The sequence below is a fragment of the Grus americana genome, chromosome Z, assembly GCF_028858705.1.
Source record: "Grus americana isolate bGruAme1 chromosome Z, bGruAme1.mat, whole genome shotgun sequence".
Classification (NCBI taxonomy): domain Eukaryota; kingdom Metazoa; phylum Chordata; class Aves; order Gruiformes; family Gruidae; genus Grus; species Grus americana.
In genome coordinates this window covers 36,330,202-36,350,916 of record NC_072891.1, presented here as the reverse complement: position 1 = coordinate 36,350,916, position 20,715 = coordinate 36,330,202, and the positions used below count along the sequence as shown (strand labels likewise).

The 20,715-nt window shown below is 42.5% G+C and overlaps 2 protein-coding genes across 10 annotated transcripts in view; one reads left to right on the top strand and one right to left on the bottom strand.

Annotated features, from left to right (window-relative positions):
- Positions 1 to 10,357, bottom strand: part of CCDC171 (coiled-coil domain containing 171) — a 153,850-nt gene extending 143,493 nt beyond the window's left edge. For 4 of the 5 annotated variants that reach the window (XM_054809711.1, XM_054809710.1, XM_054809714.1 and 1 more), the window contains exons 1-5: positions 9,932 to 10,357; positions 7,157 to 7,327; positions 3,333 to 3,471; positions 736 to 910; positions 67 to 132 (exon numbers count right to left, since the gene is read on the bottom strand). In XM_054809711.1, coding sequence (XP_054665686.1) covers positions 67 to 132; positions 736 to 910; positions 3,333 to 3,471; positions 7,157 to 7,203 — 427 coding nt within the window. In that variant the 5' untranslated portion in view covers positions 7,204 to 7,327; positions 9,932 to 10,357. The remainder of the gene's footprint in view (positions 1 to 66; positions 133 to 735; positions 911 to 3,332; positions 3,472 to 7,156; positions 7,328 to 9,931) is intronic. The other variant, XM_054809712.1, reaches the window with a different exon arrangement.
- Positions 10,358 to 19,911: 9,554 nt separating this feature from the next.
- Positions 19,912 to 20,715, top strand: part of PSIP1 (PC4 and SRSF1 interacting protein 1) — a 35,116-nt gene continuing 34,312 nt past the window's right edge. For 2 of the 5 annotated variants that reach the window (XM_054810245.1, XM_054810243.1), the window contains exon 1: positions 20,143 to 20,243. The gene's annotated coding sequence lies outside the window, so the exon portion shown is untranslated. Of the gene's footprint in view, positions 20,035 to 20,140; positions 20,278 to 20,715 lie in introns of those variants that run through there. The other 3 variants (XM_054810244.1, XM_054810241.1, XM_054810242.1) reach the window with 3 other exon arrangements.

Sequence of the window (20,715 nt, the reverse complement as noted above, 5' to 3'; positions counted from 1 at the left end):
TCATCTCCTATGCTAGATTAAAAAGTATTGTACTTACTTAGGTAATTAAAAACACACCTCACTTACTTGTAAGAATGAGAAATCTCTCTCTGTTGAGGAGGATCAAGGAAATCTGAATTTCTGAATACAAAACTAGTAGGGAAAAAAATGTCTAGGTAAAAACCTTCCCTTCCACATACTACTGTCACAACATACATGTTCCATTACCTATAAAAAGAGAAACAAGGATGATGAGAAGGAAAGAACCCAGACATGAGCAATGAAAAGCCTGAAACTTTTGAAGAGATGAAAAAAAGCAGTATGATGAGAACTTCTGGAAAAACGTTGTTGGAAATAGTGCAAATAAATGAACAGGAATGGACTTTTTCTTTTCTTTTCCTCTGAAATGGAAAAGGAAGAACTTGTGGACATAGTGATAACCAGGATGTGGAGACAACCACCCTGATTAGAATTCTGTACAAGGACAGCAGTGAAAGAGGGAACCATAGAAGGTAAGGGTCAAAAAGGAAAAAGGTTGAGGTTTAGCAGGTTAGTTTTAATTCACACATAAGACAGCAAGAGTTTTGTAAACTATTACGAGTTTACAAAAACAGATGGCTAGAAGATGAGAAAGATAAGAGAGATCCAAGAAAAACAACGATAACTAGAAAATGTAATTAAGTCACTGCTTCTCACTTGTCTTCCTGACTTGGAACTGACTTAGCCTTTGTTCCATGTTTCTTTTTTGAAACTTACCTTGCAGTTCCATAAGTTTGGTTTTTGTATCACTTAACTCCTCTTCTGCGGCATACATTTTCAGACGAGCATCTTTTCTGGCAATTGCCAATTCATACTCCAGACTTTGTCGAACAGCCTCTCCCTTCTCAATGTCTGACCGTAATTTGACTACCTGGCTTTCATAGTTGGACAGCTAGAAAATAAATTTGTTTCAGTAAACTGGCAACAATGGTCCTCTGAAAATATGCAACACGTTACAGAAATACACCTACAGAATATATTTAAAGATATATTGAATTGCATTTGTAGCTGCCTTCTTATTCCACTTGAATTTCATATACAGTCTTGTAAATGCACATTTATGCAGATTTTAAGTACTTTTACTGGTTTTTATGCAAACTGTTTCTATTCTCAGATCAATTTCATGTACTTTAAACATACCCCTTCATTTTTCCAAAAATACACTACCTTAAGAAAATAAAAGTCTTAATATTGTCATCTTCCTGCACCTCAAAGGAAATCAACTGCAGCAACAGAAACATATTTCACAGGCAATTTTCTGGTAACTTACTTTAAATTTAATACTTAGAAAAACAGGCATGTTGGGATGCTAGCCTATCAGACATCTAATAACTCACAAGTATACGTATGTACATAAAATTCAGTCCAATAATGTTCAGTAGTCAAACAGAATGCTATTAAATTTAACAGACAGTGAACTAAGAATGGAAAATGCTTCAAAAAGTGATCTTATCCAGATTAAGAAACATAGTCTAGTCATTCCTGCCAAAAATTGGATCCAGGAAATCAAGTTCAAGCTATTTCAACACAAGAAGGTGGAAAGTCAAATACATATTTCTTCAGAACATCTACAAAGCAGCCCCTTGACTTCAATAATACAGCATGTAGGTAACTTGAGCACTTCCATTACCTGTAACTATACAGTAAATGGATAAGGAAAAAAAACAAAACCAGTCTCTCAAGTAGTTTATCTACTTAAAATACAACCGGACTTTGTGGTGCAAACCACAACAGCAAAATGGTCCAGAAGATCCTTGTGCACCCCTGGCTTTTGAATTCTCAATGCAAAAGGTGGTTTGTTTGGGTTTTTTTTAATCTAGATAATTCCAGAGATCCATTTTATAGAATCACCCCACAGCTGATGGGGCAATAGGAAAATAATTAATTAACGGCAGCACAAGAGCAAGTCATTCTGGGAGAAGCAGGAATCTCTTAATTTGGGTACATACCCCAATAATCATAGAATCATAGAATCTTTAAGGTTGGAAAAGACCTCTAAGATCACCAAGTCCAGCCGTCAATAACAAGTGGACATGGAACTGCAAACTTGGTTTATTGGCTGGATTTAGCCCCAAACAGATGAATATGCACCCATATCAAGTGCCCCTAGCAAAGCACTAAGAGCAGAATTGTTACTTATAGTAGTAATAATACTTCTGCACCAGCACAGTTTAAACCAGTATATCAGCTGCCAGATTAGCATTAGCAAGTGTAGGAAGTGTTCCTAGTAACAACAAATTTGAAGCTGACTACAACTACTGCTGCACTCAGTGCCCACCTTTTCTTATGTACACTTGTGTAAAAGCTGATATTCAAGCTAAAGAAAAAATATTAATTATTTTGTTACGACCACTTATTTTCAATACTAGTTTGCTACAACAGCATCAGGGAAAATCTTTGTAATGTGGGTAAATTATTTCCCTATGAATGAAGTTCGTAGAATCATAGAATGGTTTGAGTTGGAAGGGATCTCAAAGACCATCTAGTTCCAACCTTCCTGCCATTGGCAGGGACACCCTCCACTAAACCAGGGTGCCCCATCCAACCTGGCCTTGAACACTTCCAGGGAGCGGGCACCCACAGCTTCTCTGGGCAACCTGTGCCAGTGCCTCACCACCCTCACAGTGAAGAATTTCTTACTTATATCTAATCTAAATCTACCCTCTTTCAGTTTAAACCCATTACCCCTTGTCCTGTCACTATATGCCCTTGTCCCTCTCCAGCTTTCATCCAGTTCTCATTAACAAGTATGAAGTTATTGATGAACACATCACCACACTTGTACATTATACATTGTTATAGCTATGGAAAACTGCAAATTTGCACAAGCTGAGACATTGCAAGACCACTAAAGGATATCCCAGCTGGACTTGGTGTACACATACACAAAAATACCGTACTAGGTTTTTGAGTTGCAAATGATTTCTACAGAATTAAAATGATAGTCCTATATCCTGCAAAAAAAATATAAATAAGAACTAAATAAGACCTTTTTGTGAGGCTAGATTCAAGCTGTGGCTTTCATTTATTCGTGTCACCAGGCAATTTTATCTCACAAACTACAGGTAGTGGCAGCAACTCCTTTCCCTGCAGAAAATTTGCACTCTGCTTGGTGCAACTTCAACTATTAACAATGCCAGCAGATGTGCTAAAAGTTCCTATGAACAGGTGTGAGTGGTCTGTGGAGTATCACCTTCCTTGTCATGTTTCAGTTAATGCCTGTGCCTCTGATATACCACATGAGAGTATTATTTTAATGAAACAAGATTACATTTATTCCAAAAGTAAAATAAAGCAATCAAAAAACTTCTTACTTCTTGATTGTGTTTAATGGTTAAGTCTAATTTTTCTTTTCTAGCTTCACAGAGTTTCCTTCTCAGATCTTCAGCAGTGTCCAATTCTGATTCATTGCTATTTTGTAGTAACTGTGACTCACACTTGGCATTATGTAAGCTGCAAAAGATGAATGTTTTCCAAAAAAATGAGTATTCCTTTTAAGTTTTAATGATCTCTTTCAGATTGTGAGCCCAATGTTCTAAACATTCATTTAAGTAAAATTATGCCAGGCAGTTGTCATCGTACATCTGAAAAAAGGGTTATATAGAATTGCTTATTGTGCAAGATATGAGAGATGTAGCAGCGGGAACTTAAAAACAGATATGCACTTTGGATTTCCCAAAGTTGATTTAAGCATAACACATTTTTTAATTATTTTTCATTGTCTTTATTATTAATTCAATAATTTTTCAGGATGATTAAAAAACATCAATCCAATCACTTAAATTAAAGTGACTAACAAGCTTTTGTTTGTTTCCTGCAGTAAGGCTCATTTTTTAACATGGATTATCATCTCAAAACCACCTTTGTCATTACACAAATGCACATACGTGGAACAAAAATCACTTTTTCACATTTTTTCTTCAAAGATACATACATTTAAACTACACACAAGCAATTGATCACAAACACAATACAACTTAAAAGTCTAGTTCTCTAAAATACCCAGTATTTTCACTTCCACTACTATTTCAGTTGAAAAAAATGTAATAATAATCTATTTGGCAGTTAGCAGGATCAGCCCTTGAGCACCACAAGTGGTATCAAAATAATGAAAACAAGCTTTTATATGTAGAGTAAAAATTAGTATAAAAATACATATTGAATTAAAATTAACAAGTTTAATAATCCTACATGCAATTATTGTAACTGCAAACTGAACAACTTTTAAATTATTTCAGGAATTAAAAATTAGTTTTCACATTATTTTATATGCCAGTTTTCACATTATTTTATATATGTAAAACTAGCTGCAATAATTAGTTGCTCCACACAAAAGCACAAGTTGTCAGGACCACTAAATACAAAATAATACTGTAAAAAAGATATATTAAATTAACCACAAAGTTGCCATCACTTCTTACAGAACTGAAAATACTAGAGCAGCTTACCTTTGTTTAGATGAAGTCTTAAGTATTAATTACAGAAATGACAGTCTACCAGAATTTAATTTTTTTTATTATTATTATTTGTTTTTTCTAAATAACAATTACCACTTTACCCCTAGATTTGTGCACAGGCACCATGAACATTTTCCGTGACTAAGAACTCCACCTTATGATACATGTTTTCTCACATAAGTTGACTAGAAAAAAAAAGACACAAATGTCTTTAACAAGGGGAACAGTAATTTAGATTAAGTGTTATCTTTAAAGACTTTATTAATAACAAAGGATGACATTTCAGGTTTTTACCTGTAGCTTATACATATTTTATAATTTAATAAATACTGAGTCTATTTCTACTTAAAAACAAGACAGACTTCATCTATGAGACCAGAATAAGTGTATGTCATCGGTAATTGTTCCACAGGGTGCCATGTACTTAACATATTTTATATTTTTAATAAATGTAGGAGATAACGATTATTAAAACCTGCATGTACTGCAAGAAAACAACACGCACATTATTAGCTTTCGGTATTTACTATGGGAGCCATACCCAAAGGAACCAACATGACTCAAAGGACAAAAGATCAGCAACATGGTAAGTAAAATCAGGTGTCGTTATTTTCTGCAACTCAGCCACTGCAATAAGGAGATACGGTAGTAAGTCAAGCAGGAAATAAGAAGGATCTGAACAGCCGGCACATCTGTAAACTGTATAAAAGCTTGTTTGTGGACATCATGTAACAGGTTTGGGAGACCTTTATTTTCCTGTCACTGGGGAAAACAGAGACCAAAGTAAGGCAAGTCATCTTATTCAGAGATAATGCAAGAAGTATCAATCTCAACTAAAGACAGCTAAAGGCCAGATAGCCCAAAGTTAGCAAAGCACAGATTAGGCAGAAAAACAGAATTCAAATTGAAAACTAGGGAGTACTAGTGCAAGGAAACAACCGTTATGGAAAGGGTAACCATTTTGTTAGTTTCCAGACAGCAGGAAGGTCGTTTTGCTTCCTTAAACCTGGTGATATTTAACACTTCTTGCATGGAGAGCACACAATGCAAGCAAGGGAATGAGTACTTTTTGTAACGTAAATTAAAAAAACACCTTTAAGTAAATTATATTGGTTTGTATGGCAATCAGCTTTCAAGAAAACTGTTCCTTCCAACTCCTCTATTAATTATCCAGGAAAAAAAAGAAAAGAGCACATAAGAGACATCTACACAATAAAACTTAATCAGAGGAAAATTTAACTATGTGCTTAACTGTTCTGCTTAACTGGACCAGTGGAAAAAACACAATCAAAACAAGTTACAAAACATCACAAGTAACAGCAAAGCAGTAAACACCTTATTTTAAAATAGCATTTTCTGCACAGCTTCTAAACTGAGAATGCCATTACTGAAAAATGAAAAACATAAACCAGAAAACCCTGTTTTTGTTCTTACTACTGAATCAAATTGAATCAGCTACTTCAAAAACTAAAACCCTGAGGGAATATTACTGTTGTCTACTTAAACATTTTCAAATAAAATCAAAATTGGCCTTAAGAATTCTTATTTCTGTGATATTTTAATCATCACAGAGTCACCAGCACATGCAGTACTTTATGAAAGCTTCATACCACCTATTGTAGGAGATTCTTCCTTCCATATTCGTATTACAAGAAGTAGTGCTACAAACGTAAAGCTCTTGGAAGCTTAAATCAAAGACAAAACAACACAAAATCCCTGTAAAGTTTCACAGCATGTATGATTTGCAGTCTAACAGGAATTCAGAGAATGCTTTGTACTTCCCTTTTCATATATTAATAGTTCATCGATCATTGGTTTTGAAATAAAACACGTATTTTATCAACTAGTGCCTTTATCTAAGACACCATTTTTAGTAGTACTTCAAGATTCTTCAAGAAAGCATATAAGCAGGTGAAACAGCTTTTATGTTCTACATTGCAAAATTACTTTTTGTAATTTGGTTTTAAATTCACATTCTCTTCACAAGTCAGCTAGTTACAGTGAATGTAGAACATTGCAGAAAAACAGTTTTTCACTAGCTTTTCTTTCACATCTGGCAGAAAATTTATAGTAATTTTATAACAGAAATTTTCTTTCATTTATTACCTAGCAGTGGAATTTTGCTAAACTTTCCTAGCTGAAATAGTCGTCTGCAGTCTGATTTCCTAACCGAAGTTCACATTAGTGAAATGATGCCGTTCCTACGTAATTGGCAGGTTTGTATAATCAGACTTTAAATAGTGACAAATATCTCTCGCTGCTAAGACAAACAGAGTGAATTAAAGCTTACTTTAATTGTGCCAAAGATCAAACACATATAAGGTTATAAAAAAAAAAAGAGCCATGTGCAAGACTTAAAGCCGACCTCTACCATGTCAGCTAATGCAGAAAATAATTCTGTAACTCCAGGTCAGTGTTCCTAAGAGCAGACAGGAACCCCTCTACCTCTAAGTCATGTCTCCTATGGTTGTGTGAGAATTCTTGCCCATTGGATGGCAAGTATGCACGCCTTCAAGTATATCTTTTCATTTAATGACAATATTGACAGGGCACAGCTTCCATGTATCATACCATATCTGGTTTTTCTTCAGTCTGAATTACATAATTTCAGGGATCTAGAAAATAAACCACAAAACCATGAACCATATTACTAGACTTAAAAATAGAGAAGTGAAGCTCACCATTTAACTTCTGTGACAGTGTAGCTGACCGGAGGGGACAGACTCATGATGTCCAATATAGAGCTTTTTTAGTCTATAAACTCTGGAGAATGAACATCATCTTCGACTACAATACTTTTACTTGACAAGCTTCAAAGATTAGTCTTTTTCGTATCATAAAAACATTGAAACCTGTAACAGAGACGTACTTTAGTTTATTTGGCAACATAATAAAAGAATCATTTGTTAACACTCACTAACAGTTACCAAACGGTGTTACTACTATGTCATGTGAACAATAATCACCAAGTGTAATTTGACATCAGTTTTAGTCAACAAAGAGAATTGTGCTGCTAGTCCTCTAAGCTTCAATATTGTAGACAAATACACATATTTTTTTTCTGTACAATATCTGCTGCCAGGGTTTTCAGAACGATGTCAATACAAATGTTTGCATAGATTGTTCCCCTACATTCTCTATTCTCAAACTCCATTTCTCTTCAAAATAATTCTAACAGAGATAAATTCATGTACTATGATTTTTAAGCAGGTCAACATCCAAGGTTTGCTGTCTAATAGCAGCTTTTAACATAGGAAATCTTCTGTTTCATAAACCTGGAATCTTCTACTGGAACATATTTTTATTGGTTTAGATATATCAACAATATTTAGAGGTATACAGCCCGAATATTAAATTGAATAGTAACTCAGCTCATCTTTAGAAAAAACGCACAAATTAAGAAAAGAAATCAATACAGATAACATTTATAACACAGACCTTAAAAAAACTCCAAGATTTACTTCAAGTTGAATAGCAAACTCATTTATGAGTTCTTTCCATTAATTAAAGCAAGCTAACATGAAGAATAGGCTGTATTCAACAGTCAAGATTAATTATCCCTGAAGATTTGCTTTTGAACTCCACAGCAGATGGACATCCTTACTAAAGTTCAAAATGAGAAAGTAGATTGGACTCCATCTTTACCATCTCTGGCTTGCAGCCATATGTTTGCCACAACCTATTTCTGTTGGACTTAAGACAGAACTATTTCATTTAATATATTAACTATAAAGTGATTTTGTTCATTCCAGTAGCTAATAATCTGCACTAGAAACATGGAAAAGAAAAAATGCATTTCTGCATCAAACTATAATTTTAACAGAACGTGCAGCAAGAATAAATCTATTATTTCTAAAAACTTTTTTTAACAGAAAAGCATAACAATTGGTGCCCAGGGTTATCATACTACTTTATATTCAAACATGCAGTTATTCCAAAGTATCATCAAAATCAAGTGGAGTAATATGGGAAGAAAAGTACAATGAAGGTTAATAGTTTGTTTCAGTTTATTAATACAGAATATCTAGATGTATTGCTTGTGATTTTTAAGATCTACCCATCAGATTTCACCTTGGTACGTGTGTTCATAAACCCCAAAACATGTAACTACCATACAACTGTCACTCACACTCCTACAGAAAGCGACACAGCTTTCTTTCCATCTCAACTGGGAAAATAGTTGAAGACCTCATTTTTAAAGTATTGACAAGCATGTGGTACAATTGCTAGGTACACGTTAAGGCCCATTAAATTATTAGTAACTTACAAACTAAGAACTCCAACTTTACATGACAGAAGAACAATTCTGACAGAGTATTTGTAGTATTGTACTCAACAAAGATCAATTGCTTGGATTAAAAAAAAGGGATATCAGGGTATGGGAAGCTATACCTCTATCGACAGTGTCCAATTTTCACATCAAGATGTAGCTCTGAACACTGAGAAACTAGTTTTTCATACCACCCTTTTAAGCTTTATTGCAACCTACACCAAAATCTCATAATGAACAGTAGCAAAAAAAATAGGTATAACTAAAACACTTTCTCAGAAATCTGTTTTTTTTCACCTCAAGAACAGAATTCACTAACTCTACCCAACAACCAATAGCTGCAGTGAAAAAAAAAACTTCATCTCAAAACATAATAAAAATGTATTCTGTCACATCCACATCATTCTGCACTTTTAAAACTTCCTGAAATGACTCTGAAGTCATATAGAGGAAAAAAAATAACTTAAGGAATGTGTTCTGGGAATGCTAATGATTTTGAATGTGCAACATTCATCTGTTAAAATATGTACCAATAGCTAGTTTACTAGCACACAAATGGATACACTCCAAAACACATGCTATTTCACTTATGGAAAAGTATTCAAGGGGCATGCAATGATTCCTAGGAGCCCCATAATTAAACAAAAGAGTGTAGGAAGTGTTTGTTTGAGGAGTTAATACGTTTGACAGGTGTTATCCACAAAACCTGTGTCATAGTCTCCTCATGAGCTACTGAATGCGCTTAACTAACTTTAACAAGGCCACTGATTTAGATTAGATATACGGAAGAAATTCTTTACTGTGAGGGTGGTGAGGCACTGGAACAGGTTGCCCAGAGAAGCTGTGGCTGCCCCCTCCCTGGAAGTGTTCAAGGCCAGGTTGGATGGGGCTTTGGGCAGCCTGGTCTAGTGGAGGGTGTCCCTGCCCATGGCAGGGGGGGTGGAACTAGATGGGCTTTGAAGGCCCAACTCAAACTGTTCTATGATTGAGACTACTCAAATCTAACCATGATCTTAAGATGTATTACTTTAAAACACACAAAGCCAGGCATAACTGACATATCTGCACTGGAACCTATAAAAACTCACCAGTTGTTTCACTTGAATCGCTAGATTTTCATAAACAAAGACTAAAAACTTTACGCGAGCTAAAAATCAAAGCAGCATCATCACTTCACTACGCTTACACCAAAGACGTCACTTGTTTAAGGGCACGCTGCACCAGTGGCTCAGACGGTGTATCTGGCAGGCCGAGGAGAACTGCGGCTTGCTGGCACCTTAAGGGAAAGAGCTGGCGAGAGCGTCAGGCTCGGCGGCGGTTCAGGACAGGGCTTCACCAACGCCCCAGCGGAGCTGCAGGGAGTCACACAAAAACCGCCGCCAGGGAGAAACAAGCACGAAGCTCCGTCGCCACGGTCGGGCGCTCCGTTCGCCGAGCGCCGCCAGCCTGCTGGTACCGGGCAGAACGGCCTCGCGGCCCTCCCGCCGCCCTGGGATCCCCAGCACGTCCCGCCGAGACCCCGCCGCCGTCGCCGGCCCCGTCCCACCTCTCCGCGGCCACCGGCGGGCCGCGCGGTCGTTAGGGCCCAGCGGGAAGGACGCGACAACGCCAAGCCACGCCACGCCCCCCAACGGCAACTTCCGGCTGCGGCGGAGGGGTTAGGGCTCCTGCCACGCCTGGGAGGCTGAGCATGCGCGCGGAGGGGAGGAAGGCGGGCTGTGCCTGGCGCTGCCACCTCAGGATCCCGCCTCGCCTCCTTCCCGGCGGGGTGGCCTGCTGGGCGGCCGGCCGGGGCTTGTCCCGGCCCGCTGGGAAGTGGAGGCGCGATCCTTGCTCCGTCGCGCCGGCGGCCTGCGCGGAGGGGCCCGGCGCCCCCGTCGTTTCAGCCGCCCTCTCTCCTGAGGACTTGTGCCTCGTCCAGTTTAGCCGTTGCTTCAGGGCCACCTGAGGCTTCCGGGTGTGTGCAAGTCCCTTCAGCCAACACTGGTCACCCCTACACAGGTCACCGTGCACCTGGTTGGGCACTGCATGGTGCACCCAGCACGGCTTCTCATGTCAGCTTGCTGAGCCGTCACCCCTGTGAAACATCATCATGGAGCAGTCATTAGCAGCACAGGGGGTATCCCCAAACACCTCCATTTGTGGACAGGAGGATGGCTGTACCCTCCTTCCCAGAGCTGCGACCACGTGTGCATGCTTGCAGCTGGGCAATCCCAGCCATGTTTTAGGAATACTGAATCTATAAAATAGATAATAGGGAATATATGTATGGAAAATTAAAATGACCAACTAATGTGAAAGCCAGATTTAGACTCGAATGTCCTCAAACATGGGGCAGCGCATTCTTGACCTAGATTACCAAGAAAAACAAGTATTGATTTACAAATTCACAGATTGGCAGGAACCTCTGGAGATCATCTAGTCCAACCCCCCTGCTAGAGCAGGATCACCTAGAGGAGGTTGCACAGGATCATGTCCAGGCAGGTTTTGAATATCTTTAGAGAAGGAGACTCCACAACCTCTCTGGGCAGCCTGTTCCAGTGCTTGGTCACCCTCAAAGTAAAGAAGTTTTTTCTCATATTCAGGTGGAACTTCCTGTGTTCCAGTTTGTGCCTGTTGCCCCTTGTCCTGTCACTGGGCACCAATGAGAAGAGTCTGTCCCCTTCCTCTAGACATCTGCCCTTTAGATATTTATAAGCGATGATGAGATCCCCTCTCAGTGTTCTCTTCTCCAGGCTAAACAGACCCAGCTCTCTCAGCCTTTCCTCATACAAGAGATGCTCCAGGCCCCTAATCATCCTTGTACCTGTACTGGTGCCTGGTGCAGGACCCTACACTTGCCCTTACTGAATTTCATGTGGTTCCTCTTTGCCCAATTCTCTAGCCTGTCCAGGTCTCACCTGATGGTGGTGCAGCCTCCTGGTGTGTCGGCCACTCCTCCCAGTTTTGTGTCATCAGCAAACTGGCTGAGGGTACACCCTGTCCCCTCGTCCAGGTCATTGATGAATATGTTGAATAAGACTGGACCAAGCACCGACCCTTGGGGCACACCTCTAGCTACAGGCCTCCAACTAGACTCTATGACGCTTAGCACAACCCTCTGGGCTCTGCCGTTCAGCCAGTTCTCAACCCACCTCACTGTCCACTCATCTGACCCACACTTCATAAGCTTTCTAGCGAGGATGTTATGAGAGGTGATGTCTGCCTGAAGTCAAGGTAGACAACAGCGACTGCTCTCCCCTCATCCACCCAGCCGGTCATGCCATCACAGAAGGCTATCAGATTGGTCAGGCATGATTTCCCCTTGGTGAATCCATGTTGACCACTCCCAACAACCACCTTCTCCTCCACATGCTCATTGATGACCCCCAGAATGAGCTGTTCCATCACCTTCCCAGAGATGGAGGTAAGGCTGACTGACCTGTACTTCCCTGGTTCCTCCTTCTTGCCCTTTTTGAAGACCAGAGTGACATTGGTTTTCCTCCAGTCCTCAGGCACCAATCCTGTTCTCCATGACCTTTTGAAGATGATTGAGAGCAGCCTAGCAATAACATCTGCCAGCTCCCTGAGCACTTGTGGGTGCATCCCGTCAGGGCCCATGGATTTGTAGGTGTCAAGTTTGCCTAGATGTTCTTTAACCCAATTTTGAAAGACGATGGCACAAAATCACAGCAGGGTTGATGGGGGAGACAGGTTACAAGGTTATCACTCCCCTTCTTTTTGCCTCACTGCAGGTATGGAAAGGTTCTTGTGAAACATCTCAACTGAGAGATTTCAAGTCCCAGAAGTAAGCATGTATGATGTCAAACTACAACAGCACAAGAGGCTGAGTAAAATCTACCTTACAATATCCTAGAAAAGTGGACAAGGTATTCTCCTGGAAAGTATGTCACACGCTGAAGGGAATTGTTGAGGGGTATTAGTTGTTTAGAGTAAATAAGTAGGTTTTAATTAGAATAAATTTCTTAGGAATATAATGAAGTGTGATTTGTGCTGCCTGCTTAGCTTTACTTAGCACGAGTGGCTAGACTTGCCGAAGCCTTTAGGCTGCGATAGAGCTATTTTTCTCAGTAATTTTCCTAGCAGTTTTTCTAACAGTCAGTACAGTGCTGTGTTTAGTCTTTTAGTATGGTAAAGTATTTTGATATCACACTGATGTCTCGGTAGTGTTTTTTCCAAGCCTGGGACTCTTCAGTTCTCCATGTTCCACCAGCAAGGCTGGGTGCGCCAGGAGCGTAAACCAGAAGATAAGGAGGCTCCAGCCTCCAGGGAAAACTGTGGAAACTGCGAGTCAACAAGATAAGAGCCTGCCTGCCTGAACACCAGAAAAGAATCCAATTAGATGTTAGAAGACCCCAGACCAAAAATCACCATTAGACTAAAGGATGTGTGGACAGCGTGTGAGGGGCAGGTGTATGCATCCCAAGGGTATGAGTGCCCCAGGATTTCTTTGTTCTGGGTCCCTCTCTTTGGCAGCACCCAGTCCGGGCTAATCCTACTGCTGCACCTTTCAATTAAATTAATGATTTTATAAAATCTGACACCTGAGACTCTGCCGTGGGAAACCTAGGGTCAAGCCTGAAGAAGGAGGAAGGGCACCCAAGAATAAGTCTGTGTGTGCACGACACCATGGATGGTGTGTGAATGCTGGGGCAGCAGCTCCTCCTCTAACAGGAATTAAAACAATTTTAAGTTAACATGTTGAATAACTGCCATTGACATTACCATAAGTAGATGCACATTAAGATGTTAGTAACATGTAATTTGAAAGGTACTTTTTATATATATTCTTTTACTGTTGATATATGACCTGAATTTCCACAGGCCATGAGAATTCTGGGTCCTCTTGCATGACCAAGATTGTATTAAAGCTATCACAAACCACACTTGGAAAAGCATCAGTAAGAGAGTCTCTTACAAGAACATTGGTCTGCATCTGAAGAAGAAAAATGCATCATGATGCCCACAGATTACCAGGTTATCTAGGAAAATATATAATCCACGAATGACCAGGTTAATCTTAGAAAATATATGGTCCAAAAATGACTGGGTTATTTGAGAACACACAGTCCAGAAGATGAACAAGTCACCTAAGAGATAATAACATACTGGTGGACAGTGCACAGAATGGGCGTATATGGAAACTTACCAAAAAAAAAAATCCCAAAACCTGTGGGAAACTCAATTATCCTTGTCTATAGAAGGGATTACAGAATTTAACTATAATCAAAGTTGACTCAAGTAATAGCCTTCCAGTACCTAAAGGGGCCTACAGGAAAGCTGGAGAGGGACTGTTTATCAGGGAGTATAGGGATAGGACAAGGGGTAGTGGGTTTAAACTAAAAGAGGGTAGATTTAGATTAGATATATGGAAGAAATTCTTTACTGTGAGGGTGGTGAGGTACTGGAACAGGTTGCCCAGAGAAGCTGTGGCTGCCCCCTCCCTGGAAGTGTTCAAGGCCAGGTTGGATGGGGCTTTGGGCAGCCTGGTCTAGTGGAGACACGCCCATGGCAGGGGGTTTGGATCTAGATGGGCTTTGAGGTCCCTTCCAACCCAAACCATTCTGTGATCCTGTGATAACAGTGTAGGTGAAGACACATGAAGATTGGATGTATATGAGTCTAGCTAACTCTGAGCTGTGTAAGGCACCGTGTTTCTTCAGCACTGGATATGCAGCACGGACAGTCTGACATGCTGCACGTAAGTACTGTTTTCTTACCACTACGGGAACCTCTGCTGCGTTATCTATTCTCAGGTTTTCTAGGTTGTATTCGGTCTGGTAACCCCCTTTCCAGCTTTGGTGTGACTGTTTAATCTGGATGCAACAACTGGAAAGAAGCAGAATGAAGTCTTAACCTTTCTTTAATTAAGACTTCTGAATCTAAAGGTCTCAGATTTTATAACATCAAAAAATCTACAGAGAAATACTATAAGCAATGTAAATTAAAACATAGTTTATATTTATTTGTATATATTTATATTTATAAAAACACAAAAATCATTGGGGTTTTTCTTCTTGTTGGAATTCCCCAATAGGAGCAAAATTATGCTAAAGATAGTTATTTATGAAGTTAAAATCAGCTTACATTAACCACAGAGCTGCATTTGGTCCTCACTCAGGAAAACACTCATACTGAATTCAAAGTACAGCTAATTGCTTTGGCTTACAGATAGGTCAGCATGACTGTCTTCATGATTGCAAGTACTGCCATAGCACTTAAAGTCCCCTATCACTTTTTATTCCAAAGTTGTTTCTTGTTGCTTATAAGTGCAAAAATACCGCTTTGGGCTATGTGGCAGGGTGACCCTGGCTGGAGGCCACCTGCCCACCAAAGCCGCTCTATCACTCCCCTCCTCAGCTGAACAGAGGAGAGAAAATATAACAAAAGACTCATGGGTTGAGATAAGGAAAAGGAGACATCACTCACCCATTACCATCACAGGCAAAACAGACTCAACTTAGAAAAAATAATCTAATTTATTACCAAACAAATCAGAGCCGAGTAATGAGAAATAAAATAAAATCTTAAAACATCTCCCCCCCACCCCTGCCTTCTTCCCAGGCTCAACTTCACTCCCAATTTCTCTCCCTCCTCCCCCACAGCAGCACAGAGGGACGGGGAATGGGGGTTGCGGTCAATTCATCACAAGTTGTCTCTGCTGCTCCTTCCTCCTCAGGGAAGGACTCCTCACACTCTTCCCCTGTTCCAGCATGGGGTCCCTCCCACAGGAGACAGTCCTATACCAACTTCTCCAACATGAGTCCTTCCCACAGGCTGCAGTTCTTCACCAACTGCGCCACTGTGGGTCCCCCACGGGGTCACAAGTCCTGCCAGCAAACCTGCTCCAGCATGGGCTCCTCTCTCCATGGGGCCACAGGTCTTGCCAGGAGCCTGCTTTAGCGCGGGCTTCCCACGGGGTCACAGCCTCCTTCAGGTGTCTCCACCTGCTCCAGTGGGGGGTCCTCCCTGGGCTGCAGGTGGATATCTGCTCCACCATGAACCTCCATGGGCTGCAGGGGGACAGCCTGCCTCACCATGGTCTTCTCCATGGACTGCAGGAGAATCTCTGCTCTGGCACCTGGAGCACCTCCTCCCCCTCCTTCTTCACTGACATGGGTGTCTGCAGAGTTGTTCCTCTCACATCTTCCCGCTCATCTTTCTGGTGGCAAAAAACTGCTTGGTTTTTGGGTTTCTTTTCCCTCCTTAACTCTCTTATCCCAGATGCACTACCACTGTCACCGATGGCCTGGGCCTCGGCCAGTGGCGGGTCCGTCTTGGAGCCGTGTGGCATTGGCTTTATCAGACACAGGGGAAGCTTCTAGCAGCTTCTCACAGAAGCCACCCCTGTAGCCCCCCTCCCTACCAAAACCTTGTCACACAGACTCAATACAGGCTAAGATTTCCTATAGATGCGTGGCGAAGTATCGCCTGACACCAATATCTTTGAAGGTGCAGACTGAAGTTTTAATTGCAAGAGACAAAAAGCTCCATAACATTTTACACTCTCTGAGATAAGTTTCAAAACTTCATTTCTAGTTTGTGACCTGATCTGTATAATTGGCTATGGTTTTGCTCCTTCTGAGTCATGCAGTTATTTTAAATGTATTGTGCCAAATCAAAGAAGTTCTTTGCCCAAATGCACAAAATTGGAAGACTTCATTATGTTGCAGTTCTTTTAATATCAGCATGGCAATTTTTTTTTCTGTTTAAAAATACAATAGTGAACAGGGCTTCCACTCCACCATTGTCTGATGAGTAGTCAAGAATTGAACATGATGAAAAGTGGCATTGGCTAATGAAGAAATACAAATTATGGGATAATATGGAAGGAATCATAGAGATTTAACACCATGTCTGCTAGTTCTAATAGGTTTTGGCAGCATAATAGCTTACCAGAGACTGAACCAGTAAGATGAATTTATCTGCCCAAAATAGCACATATATAATTTTTTACTTTGATTCACAAGAATTACTTTAGCCACAATACTGCTGCTGCATGCGTGTAGCAAAACAAACACCTTTCCTTCCTCCCACACTGAAAAATACATCTCACATATACACTGTCTTAGGCATTCACAGTTCAAGGAATATTTTGGTCTAAAAGCTACACAGATTCAGGTTACATGGAGTTTTTTTTTTAGAAAGGTGGAAAGAAATCAGAGTTGTATTATACATGGAATTCAACATGAGCTTATTTCTTATCCTTCAGAGAGACTGTTCGTGATGTGTTTAGAAAGAGTCCTTGATGTTCAGGAACACGGAGAGGAGAACATGGTGCTTCAGTGCTGGCCTGGCCTTGGCAGAGCAAGAAGCAACTGCTTCATTTGCAGACAGGATACCAGTGTGCTTCTTTGCAATGCGACCTAACCCACATCTGCAGGAAATCGTTTGGAACGGCTGTTTCAAACAGGCAAGCTCAAGACATACAACTCCTCACAGGAAGAACTGTTTTTCACCCCCGAAAGTTCATTCACGGCTTGTAATAACCTAATGCCTATCAGTGTACTGACCTCTAACTCAAATATCAGGTGGCAGGTCTACCTGAAGCGCTACAGATTCTGTCATTCAAAATGAAACCGTTTGCTAAAAGGTGCTGATCTGGTCCTTAAAGTTTAACAGCATCAGTATAGCATATTGCTGTCCTTCAAGTACAATGTTTGGATTGCAAAATACGCATTTTTTTCCTTCTGTTGTGTCTGTACTTGAACAGTTTGTCTTCAATCTTATGTTTACTTAACATGTAGGAAGGAGCCTGATTACACAGAAAACATAACTTGTTCAAACAATTTTATTTTTCATTCTTTAAATCGAATTTTACGTTGTTTTCTTTAACTTTAAAAAATGCTTTAGTCACATCAGTCTCTTTTGAAGAACACACTACTTTTGTATGCAGCCAAGTCATCTTGAGTTCCTTCGTTAAACAGGAAAAAAGAAGGATTTTCAGCTGTTCTTCACTGATTTTAATACAAGGTGCAAAGCTTCTAATTCCTGAGAAATGTCAGATTCAAAAGATCGTTTCCAAAGGCTAAGGAAATTAGAATGTCCTCAAGAGATTCCAAAAGCATTGCTTCAAAACTAAAGTATGAACTTACTTAATTTGATACGGAAGACAAATGTAACTACATGACTAAACAGGGTAGCGACTTAGCTAAAGGAATCTCAGCAGATTTTTCCTGCATAAAAAAATATTAAAATACACAGTTTTTGCAGTATTGAACACTTTCTCAGTTAGGAAAAAAATATGAAACTTTATGTATTGCTGAAATAGCAATGATTCAATGCAGTGAAATAAAGACTTACAGTATCTGCCAATGCAGACACAATTTCAACCACTGTCAAACTTTTATCTTCCTCTAAACACTTCTGGATGTACAGTCTACCTTAGTCTTAATTTTTTTAGACAACTTTTGCCCCAAGCAGTCATCCATTTGTGCATAGGAAGAAAGTTTTTTCCCTGTCCAATATGTTGATAAACAATTTTCTGATGAGTGCTTCTCTAACTCTGCAGAAACTTCATATTTATGTCAGGGATATGAGCTTCACCATCTTCAAGAAAATCAACAAAATTTGACTGGTTTTAGCCATTGGAAAACTGCAGTTTGTTCCTGCTCAACACAGATGGAGTAAAGTTTTGCAGTTAACATTTGTAACTGACCATTTTGCATCTGTGGACAAAAGAGCCTAGAACAAGGCACAGCTTGCTCCGTGGCAACTGCAGTGGGTGTTTTGGGCCTGACTTGAGTTTCAGTATCAAAACTGAAAGCAGTAGGATGATTCTTTTCACAAGGACTTGTCTTTGTGTGCAAGCAGCACAGAGGGCAGCTGGTAGAAAACTGGCTTCTAAAACTTGTGCATCAGGCTACACGCGCAGGATGAGCACCCAAGCACAAAATGGTTAGGTCTGCCCCTGTGAGACAATGTAATTGTGTAAGAAGTAACTTTTTGTGCCACTACTCTTACAGCTTTTTGCTGGTTTTGGCATCCGTGTTAGCACAAACATACAGTATGGTGACTTGCAGGTGGTGCTGTGATAGGGCCGAAGCTACAGACAGCTAACAGGCCTGCTAATTTTCGACACGCAGGGGGAAGAACCAGAACTCAACCCAACAGGGCAAGCAGGCAGGCAGGGAGAAAAAAAGCTGTTGACCTCTATTTGAAGAAAGGTATTTGCGGGGGAAAGCGTGGGGAGGCTGGATGTGCCTGATGCACTCATCAAGGAGACCATCTGGTCAAACAGGAGAGGAGGCGGCAGTGGCTGAAATGCTGGGAGAGGAGCGAGCTTAATACTGACAGGTAAACAAGCCAGGAGAGAGTAGGTATGGAGAGGACAAGGGGAATAACACAGTCTGAATTAACAGTAATCCCAGTAATAAAACAAACAAACAAAACAAAACCCGAAACAAAAAAACCCAAAAAACAAAACTGGAGTTAACGTCGACTAAGTTGCGAGTAAGAATGCTATAGACTTCAGAGACCGAAGCCGCGGGTTGCTGGATGCTGGGGGAAATCAAGACACCGAGAGGATGAAGCAGGTGAGGAGTACCCGGGGAACCCGAGCGGCTTCGGGGCCCGCAGCAAGACCGAGAAGTCCGGGAAAGGGAGGTCACCGTAACGGGGCTTGCGGGACCGGAGAAACACAAAGGGACCAGCGGTGACGAACACACCCATCCATTTCACTAACGAGGGTGGTGATAATTAGCTACTTCCAGTTTGTGAATGGGACGACATTCGCCTCTGGAAGGGCCCCAGCGCACAGCCACGGCTTTAAGCGCTGGTGAAAACGACTCTCGGCGAGCAGTTGCGACTGAAGTTGCGCATGGCCCCGAGCCAGGCCTGTCACCGGGCTAGCCGCACCGGGTGAGCGACGGAGCGCCGCCGCGCGCCTGCCAGCTGCGCTGCCACCGGCGAGACCCGACGCAGCTCGCTGCGCTCTTGGGGGAGCGCGGGGCGAAGCGGGGGTCGGACTCCCGCGGCCGGCCGCTGCCGCTGTTGGGGACGGGACAAGAAGCGGGGCGACGCACGGCCGTGCTCCGGCTTAGACTCAACCCGTCCCCCGCCGTCGCTGCTACCGACCGCGGCCCGCGGCGACCGGCCGCTCGGCTCCTGCTCCTCCTTCTCCTCCTCACCCCCACCCCGCAGCGCCGCGGCCGCCCCGCCCCCGCGGAAGGAGGAATGAACCACTTCCACGGCTCAGGGGAGACGTGGTAGAGGAGGCTCGTTCGCTTCCTTCTTCCCTCCCTCGGGCTGGGCCAGCGACTTCTCGTCGTTGCCTCCGTTCGTTCTCAGGTGCGGAACCGGGAGCCGAGCTGCCTGTTTTCGGCAGGGCCTGCGCTGATTCTCCGCCAACACCCCCCGCCTCCCCCGCCGCCCGGTTGCGACGTGCCGGTTGGTACCGCCCCTCCTGGCGGGAGGAGGGAGCGCGGCTGTATCTCCCGCGGCGGCGGCTGCTGCTGCTGCTGCAGTCGGAGGTGGGCTGCGGGCCGCGCTGCAGTGCGGTGGGTAGTGAGGTGCCAGACCGCCGCGGCTGAGGTGACGGAAGGGACGGAGGCCGGGCAGGCGGGCCGAGTTTCGCTTCCGCGCGTCCCGTTTCCGCGCCATCGCGCCTTATACGCGGGGGGGCGGGCGGTGCGCCCGTGTGGCGGGAGCCGTGCCGGCTGGGGAAGGGGGAGCTTCGGCCGCGCGGGCGAGCGGAGCCGAGCGTGCGCGGGGGCGGGCGCTGCTGGCTGCGTGCGGCCCGGCCCGCGTGGGTATGTGTGTGGCGTCGGTGCCGCGAGCGCGCTGCGGGTGAGGGCTGCGGGCACGACCGTTTGGGTTTCCAGGGGGCTTCCGGCGGGGGTGAGGAGCGGGCGCGGAGCGCTGTCCCCCCGGCTGCCGGTCGGGGGCTGCCCGCCTTTGCGGAGCGCGCTGTTGATGTTCTCTCCCGTGTTGTCCTTGTCTCCTCTCCCCTGCCCCGGTGTGTTTATCTCG